Genomic DNA, 27,234 nt, shown 5'->3' with positions numbered 1-27,234 from the left:
GCAGAGTGAGGGAAGGATTCACTGGAGGGAGGGGGTGGGAGATGGGTTTATGATGTGAAGAAATTTACTAAAATGGATCTTTAATCTTGGTCATAGTACAGTTTTAGACATCTTTGTTGGGTGGTGGAAGAGCTGGGTAGAGCTAGGTCTTGGTTGACTTGAGTCTGGTCCAACTTAAAAGGGTGCATTTGAATGCCTTGGAATTCAGATCTGTGTATTGCATTAGCCATGAACTCCGCGTCAAAGAGAAAGGTAAATAAATGCTGAATCTCAAATCCTTTTAAAAAAAAAAGAGGATGTAAATTTCAAATTTCAGCTCAAATTTGTGAATGTGTACGGTGTATCCATTAAAGAAAAAGATACATGCATTACAACTAAAAGAAGAATTTTGAATCCATGTCTACAGAGGATTTAAAATTATAGTCACCAAAGTTTTAGCTTCAAACAGACAAGAATGAAGAAATAAGACTGGTAAAGCCGACCCCATAAAGTTAGGACAAGGCTTGATGACGATGCTCACATAGGATTTACTCATTTGGTAGGGTCCACTACTGAATGTCATCAAGTTGAAGCAATGTCATGAGTTTGAAACCTACAAGTGCACGTCCCTTGTTGCAAGACCAAAGGTAGGTGTACCTCTTGGTTAACTAGAAAAGACTTGAGGTTTTCTTTTGATAGGCAAACTGGGGTTAGGCAGACCCCCACCAGTTACACAACATACCATTGGGTTTTGAACTAGGAACTTCCCAACACATGGTGACCTGCACTAACAGCTCCTACCAAACAAGCTTAGCCCCATTGATAAAAGATCCCCGGTTTTTACACCAATGAGCTCACGAATAAGTGATGTGGCTTTGCCCCCAGTTATCAACAGGAAATGAAGACAACATGGACTTTGGCTTTAACAGGCTTAGTTTGTGGGGGCATTACCCTAACCAACTTGACCTAGCATAACAACATTCAAGCAAGGCTTGTTTAGGTACTCAATGTACAGATTGGTGCGATGTGGCTAACATTATGGGGACCTAAGTCACAGGATTACCCAATTTAGTCTCGTGTCGTGTCCTTTCATATAAGCACGTTCGGTTGGATCATTCTGGTTTACTTTCTCATTTAAATGAGAAAGTTAATCTGGTTTGTATAAGCAGCCGAACATAAAAAGTTAAGTTCTAATTTGCTTGCGATAGAATGACATAGGTCTCATGTGATTCTGATTCTCAAGCAAATTAGAAAGTGGTTCTTAATCATGTTTCTTGAAAGGAGCAGCCGTTGGCCAAGAGTTTGATGTTGAATGGTCGATTTAAAAAATCTGATGGGCCTTTGATTGGAAAGTTGTGTGCAATTTGGTAAATTACCCTTCCAATCTCTTAACCACGGCGTGAGGCATTCGGAGCCACACGTTTGCTATCCAGTGAGCTGTTTGAAGAGGATGGGATGGAACATCTCTGTCTTTCAATTAGATTGGATAGGGTAATGTCAATGAGTTCGGATCATGGCCTGGCAGTTTCGAATACAGGCCTGGTCCAGGTAACGCTGACTAGCAAATCTAAGACTTTTGTTTGTTAGTATAATATGTGAGATAAATATCTGGTGAGGTTTTCTAATTTTAAGTTTTCTAATGTTTTTGCCAGCATCAAATTTTCTTAAATTGTCTTGGCATCATATATAAACTACCACCTCGAGACTTTCTTTCAATTGTCACCATCATGTTCTTAGCGGCTACTGGTCATGCATAATATTTGTATTTTATTCATCGGGATCTTATGCTTTATCCAATGATAAAATTATTTTAAAAACTCATTTTTATGGTTAGTTTTAAGAAACCGCATTGAAATGGAAATTATCATAAAAATCATGTATTTCAAATCTTGCCTTGTATTTTTTAGTATTTTTATTAATTTTAGAATTTTTGTAATTATAATTTAGTTAGATTAAGCTATCATTAACTTATTTTAATTAGTTTAGAAATCTTTCTTTTAAACCCTTTTTTAAAAACATGTTTTCTAGAGGATACCTCTTTTGGAATTTTTAAAAATATTTTAGACTTCTATAAAAAATATGTTTTAACCTAATTTTTTTATAAATACTTCTTTTTCTAGCAAAAAAACTGTTTTTTCTCTAGAAAAAATACCCTCCTTGTTCTCTCCCTCTCCTCTCTCTCTCCCTTATTCTCGATCCTTACTTATTCCTCTCTTATTCTTATTCTTCTTCTTCTTTCTCTTTTTCTCTTCGCATCCAATCCGTCTTCAACAACCGTTTTTTTTTTAGAGGCGTGTGTTCGGCTGGGATTAATCATTTTCTCTTCTCATCCAATCCGTCGAAAGCAGATCGTTAGGTTTGCTTCTTTATTTTCCATTTCACGTAGTTTTAGGTTTTGCATCGTATAAAGCATACTATCGCATGTAGTTTTATTAGATCATTATATCATCTGCATATCTAGATTAGTTTAGTTTAGTTTTCTTGCATCCAAAAAAATAAAAACAAGAAAAAAATATATTTCATTTTGATATAGGTTAGCCGTTTTCTTGATTCAGGCGTAGAATAGTCTTGATTTAGGTAGATCGTTAGTTTTGAAACAAGTTTCATATTTTTCTTATTGATTCTTGATTAGTTTTAGGTTAGATCTAGGTAGAATAGTTGCTTCACGTCTTTATGTATTCAGTTTGTTTAGATCACAAAAATTGTAATTTTCTTATAGCAGATTTGTGTCTTTATTCAATTCTCATTTTCTGTTAAGTAGTAACCATTATTAATTTTAGTTAATCGTGAATAGTTCCAGATTAAGGTAATTTTTTATTCAGTTAGATCAGAATATTTGATTCACGTAATTTAGCTAGTTTATAATTACTTTTAATAGTGTAAATTGTATAGATTAGGTAGTTAATTTAATAGCCGATTCAATAGTTCATGTATTGTTTTTTTTAGAACAGTTTATATTAATTTCAATTAGTTATATTTTGCTATAGATTTTTAGTTTAATTATGTAGCTAGTCTTAAAATAAGTCACGTCAATTGTTTGTAGTTCAGAAACTTTTCTTCTGTCTTTGTTTTGCACAATCAGCTAGGTAGTTGTCGTATTTTACTATTTTTAGTATGGTTAGTTTTATTCCAGCATTGTGCTAATTGTTTAGCTTAGAACTCTGTTCAACAACGTATTAAATTAGTATTTTGTTTGATTAAATAGAGTAGCTGAATCACATTTTTTTTGTTAACTACTGTTTTTTTTAGTGAGTTAACATTTGTTATAGTTAAAATATAGTAGAGATTAAATAGTTATACTTTACTTTAGGCACATTAAGTGAGCTTTATTTGAATCATGTTATTAGTTTAGTAGTTGTTTTATTTATTTTAATTTTGAAAACCGTGTTAGCTTAGTTCTTAAATAACAGCCAAGTAGTGTTTTTATTTTAGTTCTTGATTAGCCTTTATCATGCATAGTTTTTTTTTATTAGAATAAATAGCTGGTTTTTATTTTCGATTACAATTGTTTTTTAGAATAGTTTAGGTTAATGTTATTTTTTAGTTTTATTTGTTAGTTCTGAAAAACTGTACATCAGGTAGCTTTAGTTAGGTTCATTTAGTTTTTTTTAGTTATTAGCTTTTTAGTTAGATTGTTAGTAGCTTGTTACATTAATTGAATTTTAGTCTTTTTGTTTGTTTTACTATTTTGACTTTTAGTGTTAGGTTGTTATAAGTAGTTCATAGGTTAATTCATGTTATTAGTTTGTTTTAGTTGGTTTAATTATTGGTTTTGTTGATTTATTTTGTTCATTAACTAATCAATTCTTGTTTAGTTCTATTCGTACTACTTTGATTTGTGTTTTTGATTTTTTTAGAGAAGCGTTTGGATGTACGATGAGCCCATTTTTGTACTTTCAAAGTACCCTTTGAGGTCCCTTTAGGCCCTCAGAGAGCTCTTAAGCAAACCATGCAAAAGTATTCAACCTAGAAAGGGGACAAAAAACTCAAGCACTGAAGCCTTTTTTTTTTTTTTAGATTAGGAATTCATTTATTTAATTTATTTGAGTTTTGTAATAAAGCACTTTATTTATTTGTTTAAGCCCTCTACTGGGTCATCACTTTTTTGTCTAGCTAGTTAATTATTTTTTTATTTTTCAAGGCAATAAAGCGTAGTTAGATTGTGTGATTGGATAAAAAATATTTTTTGGCGCTAAAATTGACCCGGACTCCACCACTTGTGCCAACAAATTTTTATATTTTTGATGTTTGACACCTGATTTTTATTAAAAATATTATTTTAAAAATCATTTTCATAAAACTCACGCAGGCTTTTAATTTCAAGGACTAACAAAAAAGCAAGGACAATTTTGTAAAAACACCTAAGGTAATTATTACAATAGGAAGGACTACTTTGAAAAGCACCTTATTTCTTTTTTTGTTTGTTTAAACTGATCTTATTCAAAAAAATAAGATATTATATTTCATAACATTATTATTTTATCATAAAACATTATCTATATCTTTTTTTTTATGATCGTATAGATTTGTATTTTTACTTCCATGTGATTAAGCAAATTTTCCAGTGTTTCAAAATAAAACAAGACTTTTATCACAAGATTTTATCAGTATCGAGTAAGGATGCACTGATATGGAACATCTAAATATATATGGCGATTTGGATCAGAATGGGATCCAAAACAATAAAAAATTGCAAAAAGTCTATCTTGAATTCTACTCATTTGCATCCCTGGGTGATGAGAATTTTTATGTTCAATGCAAATCATTTATTTTGATTTCCATCCTCCTAGTAACAGTTCCCCCCCCCCCCCCCCCCTTCAATCACTAACTGCATGCTGGCATATCTTTTTTTGTTTACTCGAAGAAATCGCCTCAGGCGTAGAGAACTAGCCAGCCTGCCGTACTTACGGTCTCTGTCCATATGGCATAAAAGTCAGAGGGCTTACTTACCCCTCGACCTTAGAGAGTCATCAAACTTCGGTTTACGCCGGGGGGTGATGCCCATGGGATTTGAACCTAGACTGCCTGTCAAACGGTCTAGGCCTAATCCCACTACGCCAAACCCCTTGGGTCTTGCTGGCACGTCTTTGGTTGGTAAAACCTTGAGGTTTCCTCGTGATATGCACCTTCGATCCCAAAGATACGTAAAATCCCTATGTTCCAATGCCCTTCGTCGGTTTTGAATTTGTGACCTCCAGTAACTCTGGTCAACTTGGTGATCTTGAGAAGTCGCTCATAACAGGTGAGCAAAGCCCCGCAATAGTAGGACATTGTTAACCCAAACCATTTTGGGTGTGCCTTGATTTTGGGTTGAAAAATGTACAATTTAAAAAGTATTTAAAAGAAAGAAAATTCCATTTATCACACTTTTGCCATACATTTCAAAGAAGTGCTCATGTGTAAAAAGATATTAGAAGGCCCAACTTTTCAATGAAACCGTGATATAAAGGCCTGATATCACGGTCAAGATCTGTATACAATATTATTTTTTGAGCTTTGATTTGAAAATATATGTCTTCACTGTTTTATTATGCAAGAGGGATATAATCCGAGTTTCAGTGAGAAAAATTGAGGCCTAATGTATTTTTGTTTTTTAAATATGAGTCTTTTTAAACATCATGCAAAAAGTGAAAAATTTTATTAATGCAAAAATGCAAGAGGCCTTGGGCGACGAGAGATCGAACCCCCTGAAAAAGCTATAAAAATGGAGGGCCCAAGCAGCCTTCAGTCTCTCACCATTTCCACGTGAAAGCATTGTAGCCGCGGCCTTGCCCGGCCCGGCCCGGCCCTCAAAAGTCCTATAATTAACCAGCCTACCAAAAACCCAAGATCTAAAAGAAGGTCCACGTGCCCACACTAGCTTCCAGCCTTAATATCAAAGTCACAATATTTTCAAATTAAAAATATTTTGAAAATATTGCAAAAATTGAAAAAAAAATCCTTTGTGATAATATCACAAAAATACAGGACATTTTCAAAGTATCATATAGTATTTAAAAATGTCGCCGGTATTTTTTACATAAGACTACCGTGATGAAATAGTGCCGATCAACTCAATGGGAGATATATAAAAATTGGGGTGCGTTTTATTTATACGTCACATCCCTTAAAAGCGCCATAATGGGAGTCCCAACCTTCAGACTTTTATTATTAGTTTTTTTATTTAATTTTCCGTTACACAAATAAATCTGCAATTCGGATGAGAGACCTAATCCCAATGAAATCTTACAATGAAATCTGGATCTGGTTCAGATGCCAGTATCCATATATGAAAATGATCTACCAATCCCAAGTATCCATATGTGAAAAAAATTCCTAAATGTTTTGTTCGGATTCAATCCGAATTCGGATAGATATATACTATCCAGATCCGACGGTCTAGGCTCAACTCGGTTCGGTCCCGGATCGAAAATCCGACCCGTTTGCATCCAACCGAGCGTCGTCCAGGTCCAACCGGAAGACCGATAGGACATGATCGTCATTTACGCCATTAAAAAGAGGTAGAAAAATAATAACTGTCGCCAAGCGCTCAAAGCCCTCGCTATCCCGCGCGGCTCCTCGCACCAGCCTTCGCATATTCCTCCACTCTAAATTACCATTCTACCCTCGCTCCCGTACATCTCCCCCCCTTTCATATATCTTCGCTCCCCCCAACACATCTTCTCCTCAATTCACGGTCGCTCGATTCTCGCCTTCCGTCGTCTTTTTCCCCAAGAAAGAAGGAAAAAAACCGAGTTGCAGAAAAACCCTAATTTCGCCCCCAAATTTGCCGTAAAAATTTTGCAGGATCGGCCTTCGCCGTCGTCGTCCGCGGAGATGAGGGGTTAGGGTTTTGGCCGGAAAAGGTAGGCAGGAAGGGATGGAGGAGGGAGGAGGAGGGCATGCCGGTCTGGGGGCGGGCGCCCCGCCGCCTTTCCTGAGCAAGACGTACGACATGGTGGACGACCCAGCCACCGACTCGATCGTGTCGTGGAGCCAAGGGAACAACAGCTTCGTCGTGTGGAACCCCCCCGAGTTCGCCCGCGATCTTCTCCCCAAGTACTTCAAGCACAACAACTTCTCCAGCTTCGTCCGCCAGCTCAACACCTACGTGAGTTCGATTCCGTCGTTTTTTCTTTCCTTTGATGGTTGCTTTGGGGATTCGATTTCGCTTCCGCGGACTATTGACGACAGGTGTGGTTGTGGTTGTTTATGTGGTCGAATGGCGACGGTTTCGTTTGGTTCGATTGAGTTTTCTGGGTTTTGTGTTTGAGTTGGACGATTTTGATGTTGCTTGCGTGATTCTGTTTGTGGGTTTCTTGTGATTGATCGAGAAATAGGGTTTTGGGAATTGGGAGGATTTTGGTTGATCTTTTTTGTTGAAATTTTCTCGGATTTGATGCATTTATTTGGCATTAGTGGGAAACTCTGGTTCTTTTATTGCAGAATTCAGTGCATATCGTTCTTTATTTTACGCTAATATGTTAAGCGTCTTATTTTGTTTTCTTTTTCTTTTTATTCTCCCTTGAATTCATTAGTTGAACTACTTGCTTCTATGACTTATGGCCACGGGATCTTAGGCTTTTTGAACTTCGTGATTTCTTTTTTTAAATTCTTGATATTCAAGATGCGATTAGGTGTACACATTCCAGTTGCAAGCCGAATGAATCAGTGTATAACAATGCAGTCACATATTACTCCTACTAGGAAACCACTGTGGTTTATCCTTCGATATATAACCCTGTCCAATTATCGCTAAACAAGCCAGTTTCTGGGCTATGGGTTTATGCTCTTTAGGAGTCAGGATGCAACTGAAACATGCAAGCCTATACATTGATTTCATGATATTCTTGTTAACCAGGCTCGGTTTTCTCTCTTCTATCAAGTGCTATGTTGATAAGACCAACGGGGGCTCTACTCATTTGTATTACAAGCCTCAAGCTTGCAACCTTGGATCTAGTTAGGGGTGGACATGGTGTCGGGCTGGGCTGCCCCGATAACAGGCCCTCAAAGGCACGACTGGCCCGAATGGCTTCCCTGGCTGCCGAAATCCCGACCTGACTATTATCGGGTAGGACTTTCATTCTGATGTCCGTGACCTGCCTAGAGCCCGATATCCAACAAGCCCGAGTTATGACCTGACACCCGGTAGGCCTGAATAGTAACCAAATTGACCCGAATTAAACATGAATGCAAAACCACCAAAACTTAAACTGTCATGGGAAAGAGATTACCAGAACCCTAATTCGAGAAATCTCAAAAAGCATTAGAATCAGCATTATAAAAAACGCGCCTTGAGGAGCAAAAGGCGTGCCTCGCCTTGAGGCGCGGTCCTCTGTGCCTCAAGAAGCAAGCCTGAGGCGCAAAAGAAAAAAAAAAGAAAGGAAGAAGAAGGAGAAGGAGAAGGAGAAGGAGAAGGAGAAGGATTTATTTGTATTTTTAGATATTTTAATTTTTTTAAGTTTTCAAAAAAAAAAATTGAGGCTTATGCTTTACACCTCGTCTCGGTTTTTGGTGGAGCGTCTCAACGCTTTTCACAAACTGATTAGAATTAAAAATGTCTCTAACCTATAATCTTTCCTTTTTGTTTATTTTTTCTATTCAACAACATTAGTATGAAAGGAAACAGAAAGAATGATCCGGAAAATCGAAGCTCTGATGAAATGCAATGCTGAAGATTGCTGCTGAAGGCCATCATTGTCTTGCCAATTCCCTATCTACCTGATAATTGTTGAATCTTAGGAGCCTCCTTAGTTTTTTTTTTTCCACTCTTTTTTTCTCTCATGGAATGTATAAAGGAAAACTTTCTTCCCTCACACAATGGTTCTTCCCAAGCGTTTTGTGGAGAGAGAGAGAGAGAGAGAGAGAGAGAGAGAGAGAGAGAGAGAGAGAGAGAGAGAGAGAGAGAGAGAGAGAGAGAGAGAGAGAGAGTCATCCTACCTCACCACAACGTGTCATGGGCCTCCTCTTGGCCGGTGGAGTGGAAAGTAACATCCAGAAGTGGCCGAACGGTGGTGCGCAGCCGCAATAGGTAGGGTAAGGGCGAAATGGCGGGGAGGTAAGGGAAAAAGTAAAAGAGTTTAAGGGTTAGGGTTTTAACTCCTTAACCTTTTACTTTTTTGTTAAGTCCATAAGTGCCCACTCAGGCCTACACTTGTTCCCGTGCCCGACCCGATTAGCTATCGGGTCAGACCTGGCCTGATAATTTTTGGGCTGGGACCACACAGTGTAGCCCTAGTCGGGTTGGGTACCTGATTAGCCGTGGGCGGGCCGACCGGGTGTCCACCCCTAGATCTAGGTGGAATTTGAGGGAAATAAGACAGGATTGAGTATGGAGATGTTGGACAGCTAAGATTGTGGGATGTTTAGATGGAATAAGATAGACGGTTAAGATTGTGGGAGGTTTAGATGGAATAAGATGGACAACTTTAATGGAGAGATGAGTACAAGATGATCTCTAGATCTTAGATAGATCTAAGCCCTAGAGTCTCTCTAACACTAGGTTAGATTCAATCCTACACTAGAGAACTAGAGTAAGCCAAGAGAACTCAACAAGAGTGCTCAATTCATTAATTGTCCAAAGATTACAAAATGAAGGCTAGAGGTTTTATTTATAGACTCTCTAAACCAAGACTTCCTCTAGAAGCTACACAAGACATCTCTATTGCAAGGATTCTCAGAGAGACTTTTCAAGACCAAAATACCCTTGTATCCTTTTTACACCCTTCTCATAGATTATGGATCCTAATACACAAATATTCCAAACCCATGACCCAATTACAAGATCATTAAGCCTACTTACAAGCTAAATGGTCCCGAATGCATCTTCCATGCCCAAATATAAGTTTTCTGATCCAAGTGGATCTAGCCCAAGCCATGTAACTTGTAACAGTCTGGTAGGGGTAGTTAGTGCACATCACCATGTGATGGGATGTTGCAAGTTCAAAACGATCTGACTGTAGGTGGTTGAATAACTGTTGTAAAAGGAGGGGTCTTAATTCCCTCAGCTCTGTTATAGAAAAAATAGAAGTGCTACGTTGATCAGTTTCACGACTCTCACCATATCCAACCATAAGATTTCATTATTTCATTATCACTTGCTGATCTAATGAAAATATCCTCAAAGATAGTGGTCTACCAGTCTCATTCTCTTCCTCCATTCTGTATCACCAGCCAGCTGGTTTTGGGAAATTCTCATTGTGAAACCAATGTGCTATTCAGCTGTACATAATCTGAAAACAGAAATTTAATCCATCCCATAGTTACCGAAAGTGCCTAGGTGCATAGGGAAATGCACTTCCCTCCAACCGCACTTCATAAGCATGAAACATATTGCTTCTCCAAATATAGGGGAAGCAACAAGAAACATGCTTCCAAAAAATAAGAAGCATGTTTCTGTTTTATGGGAAAACATGTTTCTTTAAATAGCAAATCACACTTCTCGAAACTAACAAAATGTGTTTTTAGAGCTAATAGGAAACACACTTCCTCAACAGAGGAAGGGTGGTATCCCTCTTTATTGGTGGAATTTTGTTTTTCATTTTAATGGTGGTCTTCATAAATCACAAGTTTGTCTTTGGGGCATTTCTCTGTTTGCCAGTGGTATTTTTAAGAAGTAATGAAAAATCGGAAACTCCTATCTTTTGTTCCTTACCTTGTTACCTAGTTGCCCTATTTTTTTCCATTCTTGGGTTCTTCCCTAATGCCATCTCTCTTACATTGACTCCAGCTGGCTAAGTTGAGGTGAGGCAGCTAGAATCGGTGATAGTTGTCAATTGCTACTAGGAGGTGAGTCAGTGTCTTTTGATGCCATAAAAGGGAAAAATACATTTTTTTTACTCCTTCCCTTTCTTTGCTGCCACACAACAAATGGAAGACGCACAAAGAAATAGGGTATGTACTTCAAAGAGGAGATGAAGATGGTCTCAGTGTCATAGGACCCCTCTCTGTCTCTCTCTCATGATCCATGCCAAGATGAGGGTCTTGCCCCCCTGCTGTGGGCTCTGGCTTGAGAATTGAGATTTGAGAAGCATAGGAACCTGGATAAAACCCTTTATAATATGGGCCTCATCTTTCTTTTTTCATTTTTTGTGTTCAATCCATGGTTCATGAAAAATAAAATGGCATTTCCTATTCCATCTATATGTGTTCCCTTGCATGCACTAAGAAAAAAGACATATGGCACTTCTCTTTTGGAGCCTTTTTTTTAATTTTTTTATTGAGCCCTTTTGTTTGGAGTTTTCTAACTTTTGTTTTCTTTAACAGAGAGATTTTTGAGCACCTCCACTTGTAATTGCTTTATGACATTGCATATATCCCCTTTGACTAATTAACTCATGCGAGATGATAACTACATGAATAGTCATTAGATAAAAATGTGAACCCTCAATATTATTCACTAAGGACACTTGTTTATAATTCAAATGATGAGTTAGTAAACAAGTTAACACTGATTGTAATGTTTATTTGTTCATCTATTGTTGCTTGAATATCGTATCTGTTGCTTTTACTTCAATTCGAAATATTTGCAATTTCACTTTCTTACCAGCTATCATTCTTATGTCGCTTCTGTTCTTGCTTCATATTTGCTTCCCCATTGTTTCTTGAATGCTTCCTAAACGTTTCAAGCTTCACGCTTCACCCAGTTTTAAACAACTTGCTTCCGCTTCATGCATAGCTTCTCATATCAATTTCGTATACTGGTAACTATGGTCCATCCTTCTGGCTGAGGGATCCAACTGCCTGGACTTCCCAAGAAGCAGAGTATGCTCCTTCACTGTGTTAAGCACAATTCATGATTTTCTGTTTGTTATATCTTTTGCTATTTGTTCAAAAGAAAAGGATGGGAAGAAGAGATGTGATAGATTTCGTTGTGAAGAAATGCTACAACCTTAATTTAGGGGCGTTCATTAAGTTAGAATATTCAAGGAGTCTGAAAGCTGACATTATCATGTACAAAGAAATCTACTGTCTATGAATGGGAGGGATTGGATGGGGGATGATTGAAAAATGGTTTGGTGACATGGAAATGTTTCGATTTGATTGTATGTACTCACAGTCTTCATGCGATTCACAAGACTATATGTATGTAAAGGCAATGTGTAAGTGTGGAGAAAAGGTGTGGTATTTGTCATGTTAGAGTTGGTAAAATTTTGCCCTTCTTGATGCCATTTTTGATGATTCCAAAATTAATTGCATTTGAATAAGCTAAATCCTTCGACTATTTATGTTTGTTTCTCAAGTACGTTTTCTTATGAGCAGGGTTTTAGGAAAGTTGATCCAGATAGATGGGAATTTGCAAATGATGGGTTTTTAAGAGGTCAAAAGCATTTGTTGAAGACTATCTCTAGGCGCAAGCCCATCCACAGCCATGCTCAACCACAACCGCCTCAAGGACAGAGTGTCTCTGTTGGTGCGTGTGTTGAGGTTGGAAAGTTTGGGCTCGAGGAAGAAATTGAGAGGCTTAAAAGGGATAAGAATGTCCTTATGCAGGAGCTGGTTCGATTGAGGCAGCAACAACAGGCCACTGACCACCAGTTGCAGACATTAGGTCAGCGCTTCCAAGGGATGGAGCAACGACAGCAGCAGATGATGTCATTCTTGGCAAAGGCAATGCAGAGCCCTGGCTTCTTGGCTCAATTGGTGCAACAGAATGATGCTAATAGACACATAGCTGGGGTCAATAAAAAACGCCGATTGCCAAAGAAAGATGCTGAGTCAGATGGTGAACACACTCCGAATGATGGGCAGATAATTAAGTACCAGCCTATTAACGAGGCTGCAAAAGCCATGCTCATGCAAATACTTAACATTGGTTCATCTCCCCGGTTTGAACCATCATCAGACAACCGTGATGGTTTTTTGATTGATGCTGTTCCATCAACTTTTGAAACATTTGAGAATGGCAACTCATCCAGTCAATCTTCTGGGGTAACCCTTGCGGAAGTAAAGCTGTCTTCTGGACTTGAATATTTGCCTGCTGCATCAGGATTTTCCGATGTTCCCTCATCTACGGTGCTATCAGAGATTCAGTCTTCTTCTGGTGTACCAGACATGGTTGTGAACTCAAGTGAGTTACCAGATGCAAACATGGCTTCTGGAATGCCAGAGTCTGTATCCTCTGGAGACACAGTTCTTAACATTCCTGAATTCCCTCAGCTTCCAGTGTTGGTTCCAGCAAGTGCTGCTGCTGATCTTTCAGGTGGAACATATGTGCCTTCCAATTCTGAGGCAGGGTATATTGATCATATACCAGTTGATGGGACTATGCCCATAGAAACAGACAAATTCTCTTCAGATGCTGATGCAGATTTTTTGTTTGCTGGCATGCCTATTTTGCCAGATATAAGTGATTTTTCCTGGGACCAGTTACTTCAAGAGACCCCTGTTACATACGAAATCGAGGAGGTTGAGTCAAGCACTCAGGATGCTGCGGTAAGGGAAAATGGTCCCAAATCGGAAGTGAAGGAAAATGGGTGGGATAAAGCCAATCTGGAGCATCTTACTCAACAGATGGGGCTTCTTTCATCACAAACTAATGGGTGAACCTTATCAGTATATGAATTTTGGGTCCTCAAGATATCACATCCTGTGATCTGGTTTTTCCTTCAACAGTATTTCAAGCTATAGGAGCTTTTTGGAAATCACTGTCAGTTAACGCCACTGCTTTGCCCTCATATATGCAGCTTCTTTCTACTTGAGATTGACAAACATCTGCGAGCACCTTTACTGGGCTTACATGATCCATAGTGCACTCAACCTTTTGCTTTGTCTATTAATTTGTTTTGCTACTAAGGGGGGTGTAATGTTGTAGGGGTGTACAAAGATACATGCCAGTTATTGTGCAAATCACTTATTCCATTTGTTCTTAAAATAGTATAACCTTTCTTTAAGTTCTTCCTAATTAATTTCTCTGAGGTTGGTTATAGCTTTTAGTGGAGGCTTTGATTCTACAATCAATTATCATGTTGCCAACAAAAGAAACTTCACTATATTTGATATTAGGTACCCTGATTTGTTGAAAGTTATTGGGCCCATAGGATAGGAAGATCTAGGTCATTGGTTCAAACTGAAGGACGATAACTCAAGTAAAGCAGTTAACTATTTTAATCGTTGTCATGGAATGTTGAGAAGATGAAAAACCTAGACTAGATATTTTTTGATGAGGTGGAATTTTGAATTTTGAGTACACTGTCTGATTCTGGTCGTGTGTTTGCAAACTTGGTGTAATTTTTTCTATTCTTGTTTTTTTAAGAGAAGTTTTAAAAGGTAAGACATCATAACATTTAGTTTTAAAGGGTGTGACTATAGATTTATGCACCTTAATGCTGACTTCATGTTATGCAACTCACATTTTTGTGGTTCTCTATAGACCAATCTGTCATTCAGTTAGTAAATTGAAACCTTATCATTTTGTTCAACTTAAGAGCTGTCGTGAAAAGATTATGAATGGACATGAAATAAAAACTTGGTGAGTGCTTACTTTGTTGTTAATAGATTCATGTGTGCTTCATCAAATAAAATGTTTTAAAAATGATTAGAATATTTTAGTAGTAAAATATTCTTGTTTAATGAGCTTATGTTAGCTTGTACCTTTTCCCTTAAAAATTCTTATAATGTACTTTAATTGTTTTAAATTTAAAATTGTTGGTTGGATAAGCAGATACAATTTTTGAAGGTCTTGAATTATGTCACCACCAGAAGTAGGATTAAGGCATTTGGACTGTAGGATGTAGTTGTGTGATGTTTTTGATTAATTTCAGCATCCCTATCTGAAACAGTGTAGTCCAGAACTATAGTTTGTATCATAGGTGTTCTCCTATACTACAAGGGCATTTGTATCATTTCCATCTTTATTCTATATTGTTTAGTCAATGTGTGTGTCTGTTTTAGGGAGCTTAACTAAGGTATTAGTCATGATTTAGAGGGGATCTCAATAGTGCAATCTTGGCTGTTATCCCATTTTACAGTCATTATTCAATATACCTCTTGGGTTCCAAACCCATACATGCATAACCCAATCCCATGGGTACTCGGCCCCAAACCCATCAATGCATGTGTGCAAGGCTCCTTTGCTCGTTTTGGCCATGCGGATCCCACTACTTTGAAACCTCCTGGTGCCTATGGTGGTCATGCACTGCAGCCCGTAACATTTTCTATGATTTTTTTGGAAATATGAAGGGTTTATATGGAAGAAAAGATTTCTAGAAAATTGGAGGTTATTCCAGGCAATACAAACAGTTTTTTGGGAGCAAGGTAGCATGATAAAATATTTGTTTACTCAAACTTCAGTTAGTCTAAGTTGTTTGTGAAGGGAGAATTGTGTATTAGCCTCAAGTCTAGCCAACCACTTATGCACCATGATAATCCACTTAGTTCATATTGTTACGAGCTTACTTTTTTCAATAAGTCAGTGCAACATGACGATCCTTTCTTACAACCGCAAGCCTTTTTATCGCTTTGTTACGAGCATAGAATGCTTCGCAAACCCTTGACGCATCAACCTGGCCAGCCTAACAGCCAAAGGTTGCGTACCAACACCTTTTCATGTGATAAATCATTTTCATTGGCCCTGCGTATCACTTCGTGCACAGCTGCTTAGCGGAAGCTGATCAAGTGCATTTTCAAATGTGCATTCCATTTTGTTCATGCTGCTTAGTGTATAGCCGTTCTATACCAGCTATCACTTTCGAAAGAGACACACACTTCACCTTAATCTTGCGTGCCATTAAGCGTATTGCAGCTCCATGTACACGACATAACAAAACCTTATCACTGAAGGAAGAAGACCTTGCGGCTCCGAGTTGATGATTGAACATCATAGTGAAGAGCACCACCCAAATTCATTCGTCGGCGCCTAGGTGTTTACCAGCTTAGTCCTGAGTCACCATACTCGGTTGAAATCACCTAATGTGATCCCTGGAGAAATAATGAATTAGCCCTAATCCACACGCACTCCTATGCGTCCAACCGCTACGCATGAGACACTCTTGCAAGCCAAGAGGTCTTTAACCAAATTTTCAAAGGCAACATCCTCTGATCTGCTGGCACTGCTTAACCGGATAATGTTTCACGTCTGTGCCGCCACACAGTGATGCACTAACAATGATACCGATGTCTATCGCATGTTGTGCTACCACCGCACGTCATTGATCAAGCGAACACATATTGCACATTTCTACACTCGATGCATTTTTCTCTCACTAGAGCTCCGCACTGCACATGCCCCATTCCGAAAGATCGACCCCAAACACATATAAGTCATCAAGCCAATGCAACTTGCCTTTGTTGATTGTTTGTCAACATCCACATTCCATACAAATTCTTATCATATTCTCAGACATGGACTTGGCAATAAATGAACACTTCTATTACTCTTTCCATTTAATTTCACTTGGCAATAAATGAACCTGCGGGCATTAAAACATTGGCTTTTCCCTTGATTTCATAATACTACCGAATTATATGTTATTTACATGATTATCGCTTTTCTAACTCCACTAAGTTTCTAGTCCCAGTTGCATTTTCGCGACTTAATGACTCACATGACGAGCTAGCCACCTTATTAGGAATCAAGTGAAATGAGACCAAGTTCACTAGCTCAAACATCTATCTAATGGAAAAATGGAGACACTTAAGATTATGAACTTGTCAGCTTCTTTTTATGATGCCAAAATGCACCAATAATGTTTGGTTTGGGTCATGACTTATTTAATATAGAAATTATGAAACAGGATAACATTCATTAAAGCCAAGTCACTTGCCCATTCACACCATTTCCGTAAGGTCAAATATGAAGGACTCGATTCATGTTCATAGTACTTGGAAAGACAGACAGTATTTTTGTCAAAATAAGCATTTGGAAATACCATGAAAAGGAGGTTGTTGCACTTGTGCTGATGCAAGTATCCCTAATTAATAATATGTTGCGATACCATCTCGTTATCGTCATAGGATCGCTTGACAATATCCTAAATTTTAGCCTTATACAGAATAGCACTGGTATATATGTTTTATTGGTTATCAAAGAAGGTCACTAGTTCAAGATAATAGGTTTCTGCATGTTCAAAGTGATCAAGTTAGATCTGTCCTTATTGTGCTCATCAGTAACTATCATTCCTGCACTTCTACTAGTCATGACTAACTAGTATTCCTTTATTTCTATTATTCCAAGATACTGAATGACTAGTAGAAGTGAATGAATACTAGTTAGTGGTGAGCACTATAAGCAAAAAGGTTGCTGTGATGGTTTGTGGTGACGGAGGTTAGTCTTGATGCGAGGTAATTGTGGTCGACGTTGTAATGATGCAGCCAAAGGTCATAGAGTTTTTAGGAGTGTCATAACTGTTAATGGTATATTTTCCTTTCCCTAAAAAAAACAAACAAAGAACTGTTGATGGTATTGGTTAAAGGTCTCTCTCTCTCTCTCTCCTCAATGCTTTACAACCTTTAGAAAAAGAGGGGTTAGCCCAGGGAGTTTTAGGCTGTTGGGACAATGATCATAAGTACCGCAGACGCAGCTAGGTCTCTGATCCTAGGAATGGTTTCTCTGTGTAAATACCAAAAAAAGAAGAAACAAACAGTTGTTAGTCAAAACAACTTGCAAAAATGAGATCCAGGGGTGGTATGACCAACGGGTATGAGTGGGGACGATTAGAATCCGTTTTATTCATGAGCGTGTTTGCAAGTGTATTGATAGATGTGACTCGCAGGCGCGCCGCAAATCAGGTGATACATATCATGGATTTGTGTTTTGAGATCATCACCATCGATTCAAGAGATCAATGGATGCTAGTGGAGCTGCTGCTGTTGATGTCATGTGGGTCACCAGTCTGGGCCCTGCTTGTTTGCACAATGAGCGGCGTTGATGAAGGCAACAGACAGGGGCGATCTCAAAATACCAATGGTCAGTGATTTAGTGAAGTGCATGGACGCCTTTGTTGTTGACTACGTTACTAAGAGTGATTAGGCTGTACATTTTCTTTTGAGAAATCTTGTACTTTCGGTCGCTATCCTGACAGCATAAAACTCCATAAGCTTACCCCTTGCCCCCGCTTCGGCTTGGGGTGACACCCATTGGATTTGAACCTGGATCAGCAGCCTAGCAGCCTGGGTCTCATCCCATAATCCAAACCCTAGGCTGTACATACTAAGCTTCTTTTGCCAGCTCTAAAAGCTAATCTTACAAGTTCATATACGGATTCTGAAAAATATTTAATAGGTAAAAGATACATTTTCATATACCACTTTTTTTAGTGTGCAGAGGTGGAGAGAATTTTCCCATGGACAGCAGAAAATGGCTTTGAGAAAAATTTGTGCTATGAATTCTTTTTCAAAAATTTCCTGTCTCTTTCCCATTCCAAGAGTGCCTTGTTAAGCCTTTCTATAAACATATTTGAATATAACTAGTTTATGAATATAAGTACTTTATGAATATAACAGTGGAAGGCTTCAGACAATTCTGATGTACTTCTTGGCAGGAATTATAATATAACTAGTTTATCATATCTGAAAAGCATAAATTGACCCATAAGGCTCTTGTGATATAATCAAAGTCACAAATCTTGCATTTGGTTTTTCTTGGCAAGGAAAATCTCATGAAAAAAAAATTAAAATATTGGAAAAATCTGAAAATTTTGAAATTAAGAAGTATAATAATGTACAAGATAAGGATACAGTGGGGTAAAATCATGTTAAAATAGTGACACATTGAAAAGATGGCATAAACTGAATTTACCTCAATGTTAACACGATTTTCACAACTTTTGAATTTAATTAATATAGTGATAACAATTTTAATTTTCCAAAACTATTTGCGACTGAATATAATTCAATGATGTGGAAGGATTTAAGATGCAATTATCAAGTAGTATAGGGGCAACTACAATTTGAGGTCATTTTTTATGCAGCGGCACTGAATGCTTTTCAGGCAGGTCACTGCATTATAGAAGCATAATGCAAGCTTCGTTTTTTTTTTCTTCAATTTTTATGCTTTAATGAACCCTCAATGTAGTTGACGTGGATGCAAAATATAACAAGGACGGGAAGAATTCTGAGCGATCTAGAGTTCTCTCCAGCATAGATCCTTGGGTTATGCAAACGGATCATGAAAGGGTTTTTCAAGATATCCAACCCAAACCTGATCAGGTTACATCAAGGGCTGGGAAACAAGCCAAGCTGCTTCGTGGGTCGGCTGATGTTCAGGTCGTAAAGTGCTTGCTCAAACTCTTAAGATAGGCTCAGCAAGCTGAATATAAACAATAGGTATTTGGCTCAGCTCTACTCACATACGCTCATTAGGTAGTAAGAAATATATTTATATATATTTTACATGTATTTTTGTAATCTTATCATCTTCAGCCCTAAACAACACTTTTTTTTTCTATAAACAAGCTGGCCAGATCAAACTTATAGTTTATCTAGGGCTGATTATAAGCTTGAATTGGCTTGGTAGAAGAATGAAACAAGCTTGAACTCTACAAGAAACGATCCTATCAAACACTGGGTGAGATTGCTGGGTTTGACAGGATCCGCTCTGGTTTACCAGCCCTAGTTACATCTTTGCTTGAACACCTGGGATTTATATATGTATATCCAAAATCAAAACTTTTTAAAACTGACTGCGGTTACGTTTGAAAATTTGTAAAGATTAACAGCAGTTGCTACTAACCTTTCTTGGGGTAGTGCAAAGATATTTTTATTTTGCCCTCCAACGATTAGAATGTACTCTTGGTCTTGTATGCCAACTTTATGAATTAAATGGTTATGATTTGATATCTTCACAAAAAAATGAGGTAATCACCAGGCTCATGCCACAACAAATTGGTTCAACTTATGGAAAGAGTTGGAAGTTTGAAGGAGAAAAAAAAATCTTTTAATAAAATTTTAGAGGTGATTATTGTGATTTCACTGTAAATTTAATGCCAAAAGTCGTCTATGAAACAAAGTTCGAAACACGTTTAGCATACTTCAAAAGTTCATTACTAGATTATGTTGAAGACTTAGGTGCCGATCTGGAATGACCTTAAAAAAAACTCAAAAAACTAACTTGATAAACGAAAATAAAAAGCGCCCACCGTGGGGCTCGAACCCACGACCACAAGGTTAAGAGCCTTGCGCTCTACCAACTGAGCTAGACGGGCTACTTGACAATGTTGGGAACAAGATTTACTTTCAATTAATACGCATATGCTTCCCACGTCCCCTGGATGCAAACCTTCCTGCTTCAGCGTCAGGTGGTAACGCAACGCAGCACACGTTTTGATGAGGGCAGATAAAGTGATTTGGCATCCTCACCGTCCACAATGTACACAAGGACCATGAGGTGTTTTGGGATGAAATAATGGACGGTGAAGATTTCAAATCACTTTCTTAAAGTGATTTGACAGATCACCTAATCTGCTCTCCATTTTGACGCTCTTCTTTTTCTTGAGGTGACCTCTCTCTCTCTCTCTCTCTCTCTCTCTCTCTCTCTCTATATATATATATATATATATATATATATATATATATATATATATATACTGTCCAACAATGGCCGTATCAAGTGGATTCATGCATTCTACTACTTCATAGCTTTTCCTTCTTTTTTTTTCTCTTGTTTGGTTCTATGTTGAGGCTCCGTAAATGAGATGGGAGGATACATGGTCAAGTGTCTCCACCACCCTTGGTTCAGATTGTGAAGGGCTTTCTGTAGTGAGTGTGGCCAGACGATTTCTAATTGAGTTTTTTGAGCCTTACCATTTCCCATTTTCACCCCAAATTTCATGAACTAACCCGCTTTGTGGCTCCTTTAGCACAAGGCGTAGTTGGTTATGAGGGTCTTGTAGATATCATCTATTTGCCCCATGTGTATGGGTGTTTTGCATCTTCAAGAATTCTCTCTTTAATAGTAATCTACTGATGTGAATGTTGTTTTTGCATGTTCTACAACTATTATGTGCAGGTCATGTTAGGAGTTTATGTGGTATGAGTATTTTTCTTTTTCTTTTTTGTGTCTACGTTTTCAGCTGAGTATGTGAAAACCTTGTGAAATTTTGGAGAGAACTACATAGTACAATTACCACAATTAGAGGGTTAATTGTTAGAATTTTCGGCATAAAATAAAGTTAAAATAATATTGGATCTATTTACATTTAGACCCAACCTAATAAAAGCACTTTACAATTCAAATCAGGTAAAGAAACGGATTTCATTTTAGGGTCCTGATGGGTAGACCCGATACAAAGAGGAGGAGTCTTAGTCCCTCATGTCTGTCAAATATTTCTTGAAGAGACCCATCATCATCAAGAATGAGAGGGAGAAAGACAACGTAGAGAAGTCTTTGTACTCACACTACTTATTGTAAATTGTGTTTTCTACTGTGTGAATCTTGATCGTATGAAAGCTGGATTATCGTCTATCACATAAAAGGCAGCACAGAGTGATCATCGACATAGATTCAGGTACTCTTCCGCTGCCCGAAATCTAACAAATGGTATCAAAGCCAGGTTAGTATCTTGGCTTATGTTGATGATCTTCTTATTTGAGATGATCGAATGATTATAGCCATTCACTATAATGGATTCAGTTCATTTACTTAGAATCACATTTTCAGTGTGCTAGCCTTGTTGAATCGGCTGCAAGGGTTGTATTTAAGTTATATAAATGAATACCTATATGCAACCATTAGAGTTGCCATCGTCTTGCTCAACTGATCGCAGGAGCAATGTTGTCGTGATCTAAGTTAGATCCAGAGGGCTGTATTGGGCTTGAACCCCATGATGATCCTAAACGTTGTTGGGGAGGCAGTGGTGTTGCTGAGCTGCCCACTTTCATCAGCAACGATTATAGTAGATCAGACTCCTTCTGACCCCCCCTATGACCGCCATCAAAGAACCTACGCCATGGTCGTGTAAAGAGGGTCGGATGGTGTCAGCCATCCATCGATGGTAAATGCATTGCTGCAGTTACAAATGGTGACGTCAGCCAATTGGTCGTTCTCTTCCACTCCCTCAATTACCGTATGCATGTAGAGAGGGAAATGGAGAGGAAACTGAACGGCCCTATTTTATTGGGTTAACCATTTTGCCTCCTCATAATTGACCATTTTACCCTCGTATCTTTATGACTTTCCTACTTGCCATTGCTAACCGTATTCATGAAATGTTGTGATATGAGGTGGATCCGGGTCATGTTTTAACTGGATCCGTACATTAATCTTAGCATGAATGGAAATGGTATCCAATTAAAGACTTAAAGTCATAATTAATGGATCTCATAATTGGATCAAGATTTGGACTAAATATTCATGCTCTTATTTTGTTTAAAGGTGCATGAAATATTTATGAATATTAATTGTCGGCAATTTTATATTTACCAATCCTATCTTATTTCACTATTCTAGTTGCCCCGAAGGATCTAGGATGTGTTAATATATAGGATTGCTAATTTTGGAGAGAATTTTGGATATTTCTCTTGAAATGAAAATTGCATTAGAGTGTTGAATTGTAGTTTTGCTTGAAAGTAACTATAATTCGATATATCACTTGAAATTTAATAATCGATTGAAAATTACTTAACACGAAGAATCTTATCCCAAAGGAGAGATATCTTCGCCTTTTAAGTATTTTAATCAATTATTAAATATTAATGACATTATCATAGCGTTATTAATATTGTTCGTAATTTATATTCATGTAATTATGAATGATTAACTGTGATTATATTAATGATGATTGGAATTGCACATAATGATTTATCTGCATCATGACAATAATGGGAGCTTAACTTTGATTGTTCAACTATGACTCCGGCTTCCCTGCATTCTCATTTATCCCATATTCTTGCACTGAATAGATCAAATTATAATGATTGGCATGAGCAGCTTCTCATCACTTTGGGTTGTTTAGATCTTGATTTAGCTCTACGAACTGAAAAACCTAATGACACTACTGATAACAATACAGATGAAGAAAAGGTCAAATTTGAAAAGTGGGAACATTCTAATAGATTGTCTTTAATGATAATCAAGAGTTCGATAGCAAAGAATATCAGGGGTTCTGTTCCTGATAATGAGAGTGTTAAAGAATATCTTGATTCCATTAAACAACAATTTAGTGGATTGGACAAAGCAATGACATGAATGCTCACTAATAAATTGACCTCCATGAAATATGACGGTACCAGTGGTGTGCGAAAGCACATTATGGAGATGTCTGACATAGCTGGGAAACTTAAAGCATTGGGGATGACAATCTCTGAATCTTTTCTAGTATGTTTCTACTCAACTCTCTTCCATCACAGTTTTCGCAGTTTAAAATATCTTATAACACACATAAGGAAACATGGACATTGAATGAATTGCTATCCATGTGTGTGCAAGAAGAACAAAGATTGAAACATGAAGGATCATTGGTTGTCAATTTAGCTTCATCATCAAAGCAATATAAGTCTCGAAAAGAAAAATGAAAGAAATTCCAACCAAAGAAAGGGCAAGAGGAAAGAAAGCTGGATGACAGGTGTCCCTTCTGTCATAAGAAGGGACACTTTAAGGTGGACTGTCTAAAGCGCAAAAATTGGTTTGAGAAAAGAGGTAATTCTCATTTATGTGTTTGTTTTGAAACCGATTTTATGAATGTATCCTCTAATTCTTGGTGAATTGATTCTGGTGTTGCTATTCACGTTACAAATTCTTTGCAGGCATTCCTTTCCAACGGAAAACCAAACGAAAGTGAATCCTCCATCTTAATGGGCAATCTGACCAAATCTAAAGTCAAGGCTTAAGAGACTTGTAGGCTTTGTCTTGATACTGGATATTATTTAGATCTTTATAACGTTTTTTATGTTTCATCAGTATCTAGGAATTTGATTTCCTTATCAAAACTTGATGTAATGGGTTATTCGGTCAGTTTTGGGAACTTAAAGTTTAGCTTGTTTAAGAATTCTGTTTTAGTAGGTACTGAAACTTTATGTGATGGTCTTTATAAATTAAATGCAGATTGCTCATTCTCTAATAATGTTTTTACTTTGAATGTGAATATTGGTGTTAAGCGTTGCTTGATTTATGAGAGTTCCTCTATGCTATGACATAAAAGATTGGGTCACATATCGAAAGCAAGAATGTTAAGCTTGGTAAAAAATGAAATATTACCTAATCTTGATTTCACTGATTTTGACACTTGCATCGATTGTATAAAAGGAAAACAAACCAAGACCTAGAATAAACAAGGTTGTAGACATGAAGAACTCTTACAATTGGTTCACACTAGCATTTGTGGTCCATTTCCACAATGTATAAGTGAAGAGCAATACTTTGTCACATTCATTGATGATTTCTCATGTTATGGTTTTGTTTTCTTATTACATGAAAAACCTGAGTCCTTGAAAACGTTTAAAATTTACAAAGAGTTGGTAGAAAATAAATTAAATAAGAAAATCAAAGTTGTGAGATCTGATAGGGGTGAAGAATATTATGATAAACATGGTCAATTGGGTCGTATTCCTGAACCTTTTGCTAGATTCCTTGAAGAGAAAGGCATAGAACCTCAATACACCATGCCAGGAAAACCTCAACAAAATGGTGTGGCTGAAAGGCGAAATTGTACTCTCATAGACATGGTGAGGAGTATGATAAACAATTCATCTTTACCCTTAATTTTGTGGAATGAGGCCTTAAAAACTGCTATGTATATCCTCAACTGAGTTTCTAGTAAGGCTGTTACCAAAACTTCTTTTGAGTTATAGACAGGAAGGAAACCCAGTTTGAGGCATATGCATATTTGGGGTTGTCAAGCAGAGGCTAGATTATATAATCCATAAGAAAAGAAATTGGATCTAAGAACTATTACTTGTTATTTTATTGGGTATCCAGAATGGTCAAAAGGGTATAGATTTTATAGTCCATCGCACACCATTAAGATTGTTGAAACTGGCACTGCTAAGTTTATTGAGAATGATAAAAATAGTGGGAGTATGTGTAGTATTCCACGTAATGTGGAATTTGAGGAAGTTAGGGATCTTTTACCTACTACCTCTATGACAGATGTGAGGTCTGAACCCATTGATCATGATATGATAGATCAACAGTCATGCCATACCACATTACCCACTGTAGAGGTTGATGTTGATCATGTACCACTGCAAAATAACATCTATGATGATACTGATAATATAGTCCATACTCTTGCACCTAGAAGGTCTTAGAGGGTTAGGAGACTTGCTGTTTCAGATGACTATATTATATATTTGCAAGAGCGTGATTATGATGTTGGTACTGATAATGATCCATTCTCATTCATAAAAGCTATTGAAAGTGAAAAATCTGATTTATGGTTGAATGCCATGAATGAGGAGATTAAATCCATGCAAAAGAATGAAGTTTGGAAACTTGTTACATTACCTAAGGGATATAAACCAGAGTTACCAGTCGAGGAAGCGGGAGCAGGAAGCGATACGGGAAACGGGAGCGCGAAGCGCGAAGCGAGGCACTTTCAAAAATTTAGGAATCGGGGAAGCGTGGGACCACTTAAAAGAAAATTCTAAACCGTCTCGGAAGCGAACCGGAAGCGAAAAAATAAAAAAAATGGGGAAGCGCGCTTCCCATAAATGGGAAGCGCGCTTCCCAAAAAAGGGGGACGCTTCCCCCCACGCTTCGAAAGCGCGACGTTTCGCGCTTTTGAAGCGCGCTTCCCCTTTTACCTAGGCGCTTCCGGTAACTCTGATATAAACCAGTTGGTTGTAAATGGATTTTCAAGACCAAACATGATCCCAAAGGTAATGTAGAAAGGTACAAGGCCAGACTTGTAGCAAAATGATTCACTCAAAAGGAAGGCATTGATTATAGAGAAACATTTTCTCCTGTTTCTAGAAAGGATTCATTCAGAATTATTATGGCACTAGTGGCCTACTATGATTTAGAGTTACATCAAATGAATGTAAAAACAACTTTTTTGAATGAGAATCCAGATGAAGAAGTATACATGGTGCAACCTGAAGGTTTTGAAATGAAAGGAAATGAAAATTTAGTATGCAAATTAAAGAAATTCATATATGGGCTTAAAGAGGCTTCCCGTCAGTGGTACTTGAAATTTAATGAAGTCGTTTTATCCTTTGGGTTTAGTGAGAACATTGCCGATCAATGTACATACCTAAAGGTCAGTGGGAGCAAGTTTATATTTCTGATTCCATATGTGGATGATATATTAATTGCTACAAATGATTTGAGTCTTCTAAGTGAGACTAAGAATTTTCTTTCCAATCACTTTGATATGAAAGATATGGGGAATGCATCATGTGTTATTGGCATTGAAATCTATCGTGATAGAACTAAAAGACTACTTAGTTTATCTCAAAGAGCCTATATTGCTAAGATCTTAGAAAGATTTAACATGTCGAGCTGCTCATCATGTGAAGTGCCAATCTTTAAAGGTCATAAATTTAGTTCTCATCAGTGTCCACAAAATGAGATTGAGAAACAAGAAATGAAGACTATTCCATATACTGCCGCCCTTGGGAGCATAATGTATGCTCAAGTTTGCACACGTCCTGATATTAGTTTTGCTATGGGATTACTTGCGAGATATCAAAGCAATCTAGAAATAAAATATTGGAAAGCAGTAAAGAAAATAATGAGATACCTTTAAGGAACTAAAGATTTCAAGCTCACTTATGGCAAAACCGATCACTTGAAAGTGATTGGTTATACAGATGTAGACTTTGCTGGTTGTTTGGATAGTAGAAAATCCACATTGGGATACGTTTTCTTGCTTGCGGGTGGGACAGTTTTATGAAAAATCTCTAAACAACATATTGTGGCTACCTCTACTATGAAAGTCGAGTTTATTGGTTATCATGAAGCATCCTCACATGCATTATGGTTAAGGAAGTTTATCACTGCACTTAAAGTTGTGGATTCCATCTCCAAACCATTAAGTTTACATTGTGACAATTCTTCTGCAGTATTTTTCTCCAATTATAGTAAGTCTACTAGTGCTAACAAGCACATTGATATTAAATACCTTTTTGTACAAGAAAAGATTCACAATCATCTTGTATCAATTAGTTTTGTCAGTGGTTCCGACATGATTGCTGACCCCATGACTAAAGCCTTGGCACCTAAAGTTTTCTCAAGACATGTAATGAGTATGGGTCTTATTTCATGGGATAATTGATGATGTAATTGATACATTTGAGATCTCATAATAGATGATTGTTTATCTTTTTCTATTTTATTTGTTAACATTCATGTGTGAAATAGAAGATTTTGTTGTATTGACATTAAAGTGGGACTGTTTATAT

At 37.4% G+C, this 27,234-nt stretch overlaps 1 protein-coding gene and 1 non-coding gene across 2 annotated transcripts; one reads left to right on the top strand and one right to left on the bottom strand.

Moving 5' to 3' along the window:
• The first annotated feature begins 6,698 nt into the window (after positions 1-6,698).
• LOC149822080 (heat stress transcription factor A-1-like) lies at positions 6,699-13,831 on the top strand. The gene is made up of 2 exons (XM_089980795.1): positions 6,699-7,069; positions 12,220-13,831. The coding sequence occupies exons 1-2, from the start codon at positions 6,839-6,841 to the stop codon at positions 13,501-13,503; spliced, it is 1,515 nt and encodes a 504-aa protein (XP_089836921.1). The 5' UTR covers positions 6,699-6,838; the 3' UTR covers positions 13,504-13,831.
• Positions 13,832-20,026: 6,195 nt separating this feature from the next.
• TRNAK-CUU (transfer RNA lysine (anticodon CUU)) lies at positions 20,027-20,099 on the bottom strand. Its single transcript has one exon. It is a non-coding gene; the product is annotated as a tRNA-Lys (tRNA).
• Positions 20,100-27,234: the final 7,135 nt, after the last annotated feature.

This window comes from Nuphar pumila, chromosome 11 (assembly GCF_984573655.1).
Source record: "Nuphar pumila chromosome 11, dmNupPumi1.hap1.1, whole genome shotgun sequence".
NCBI lineage: Eukaryota > Viridiplantae > Streptophyta > Magnoliopsida > Nymphaeales > Nymphaeaceae > Nuphar > Nuphar pumila.
This window is presented reverse-complemented; position numbering and strand designations above follow the sequence as displayed.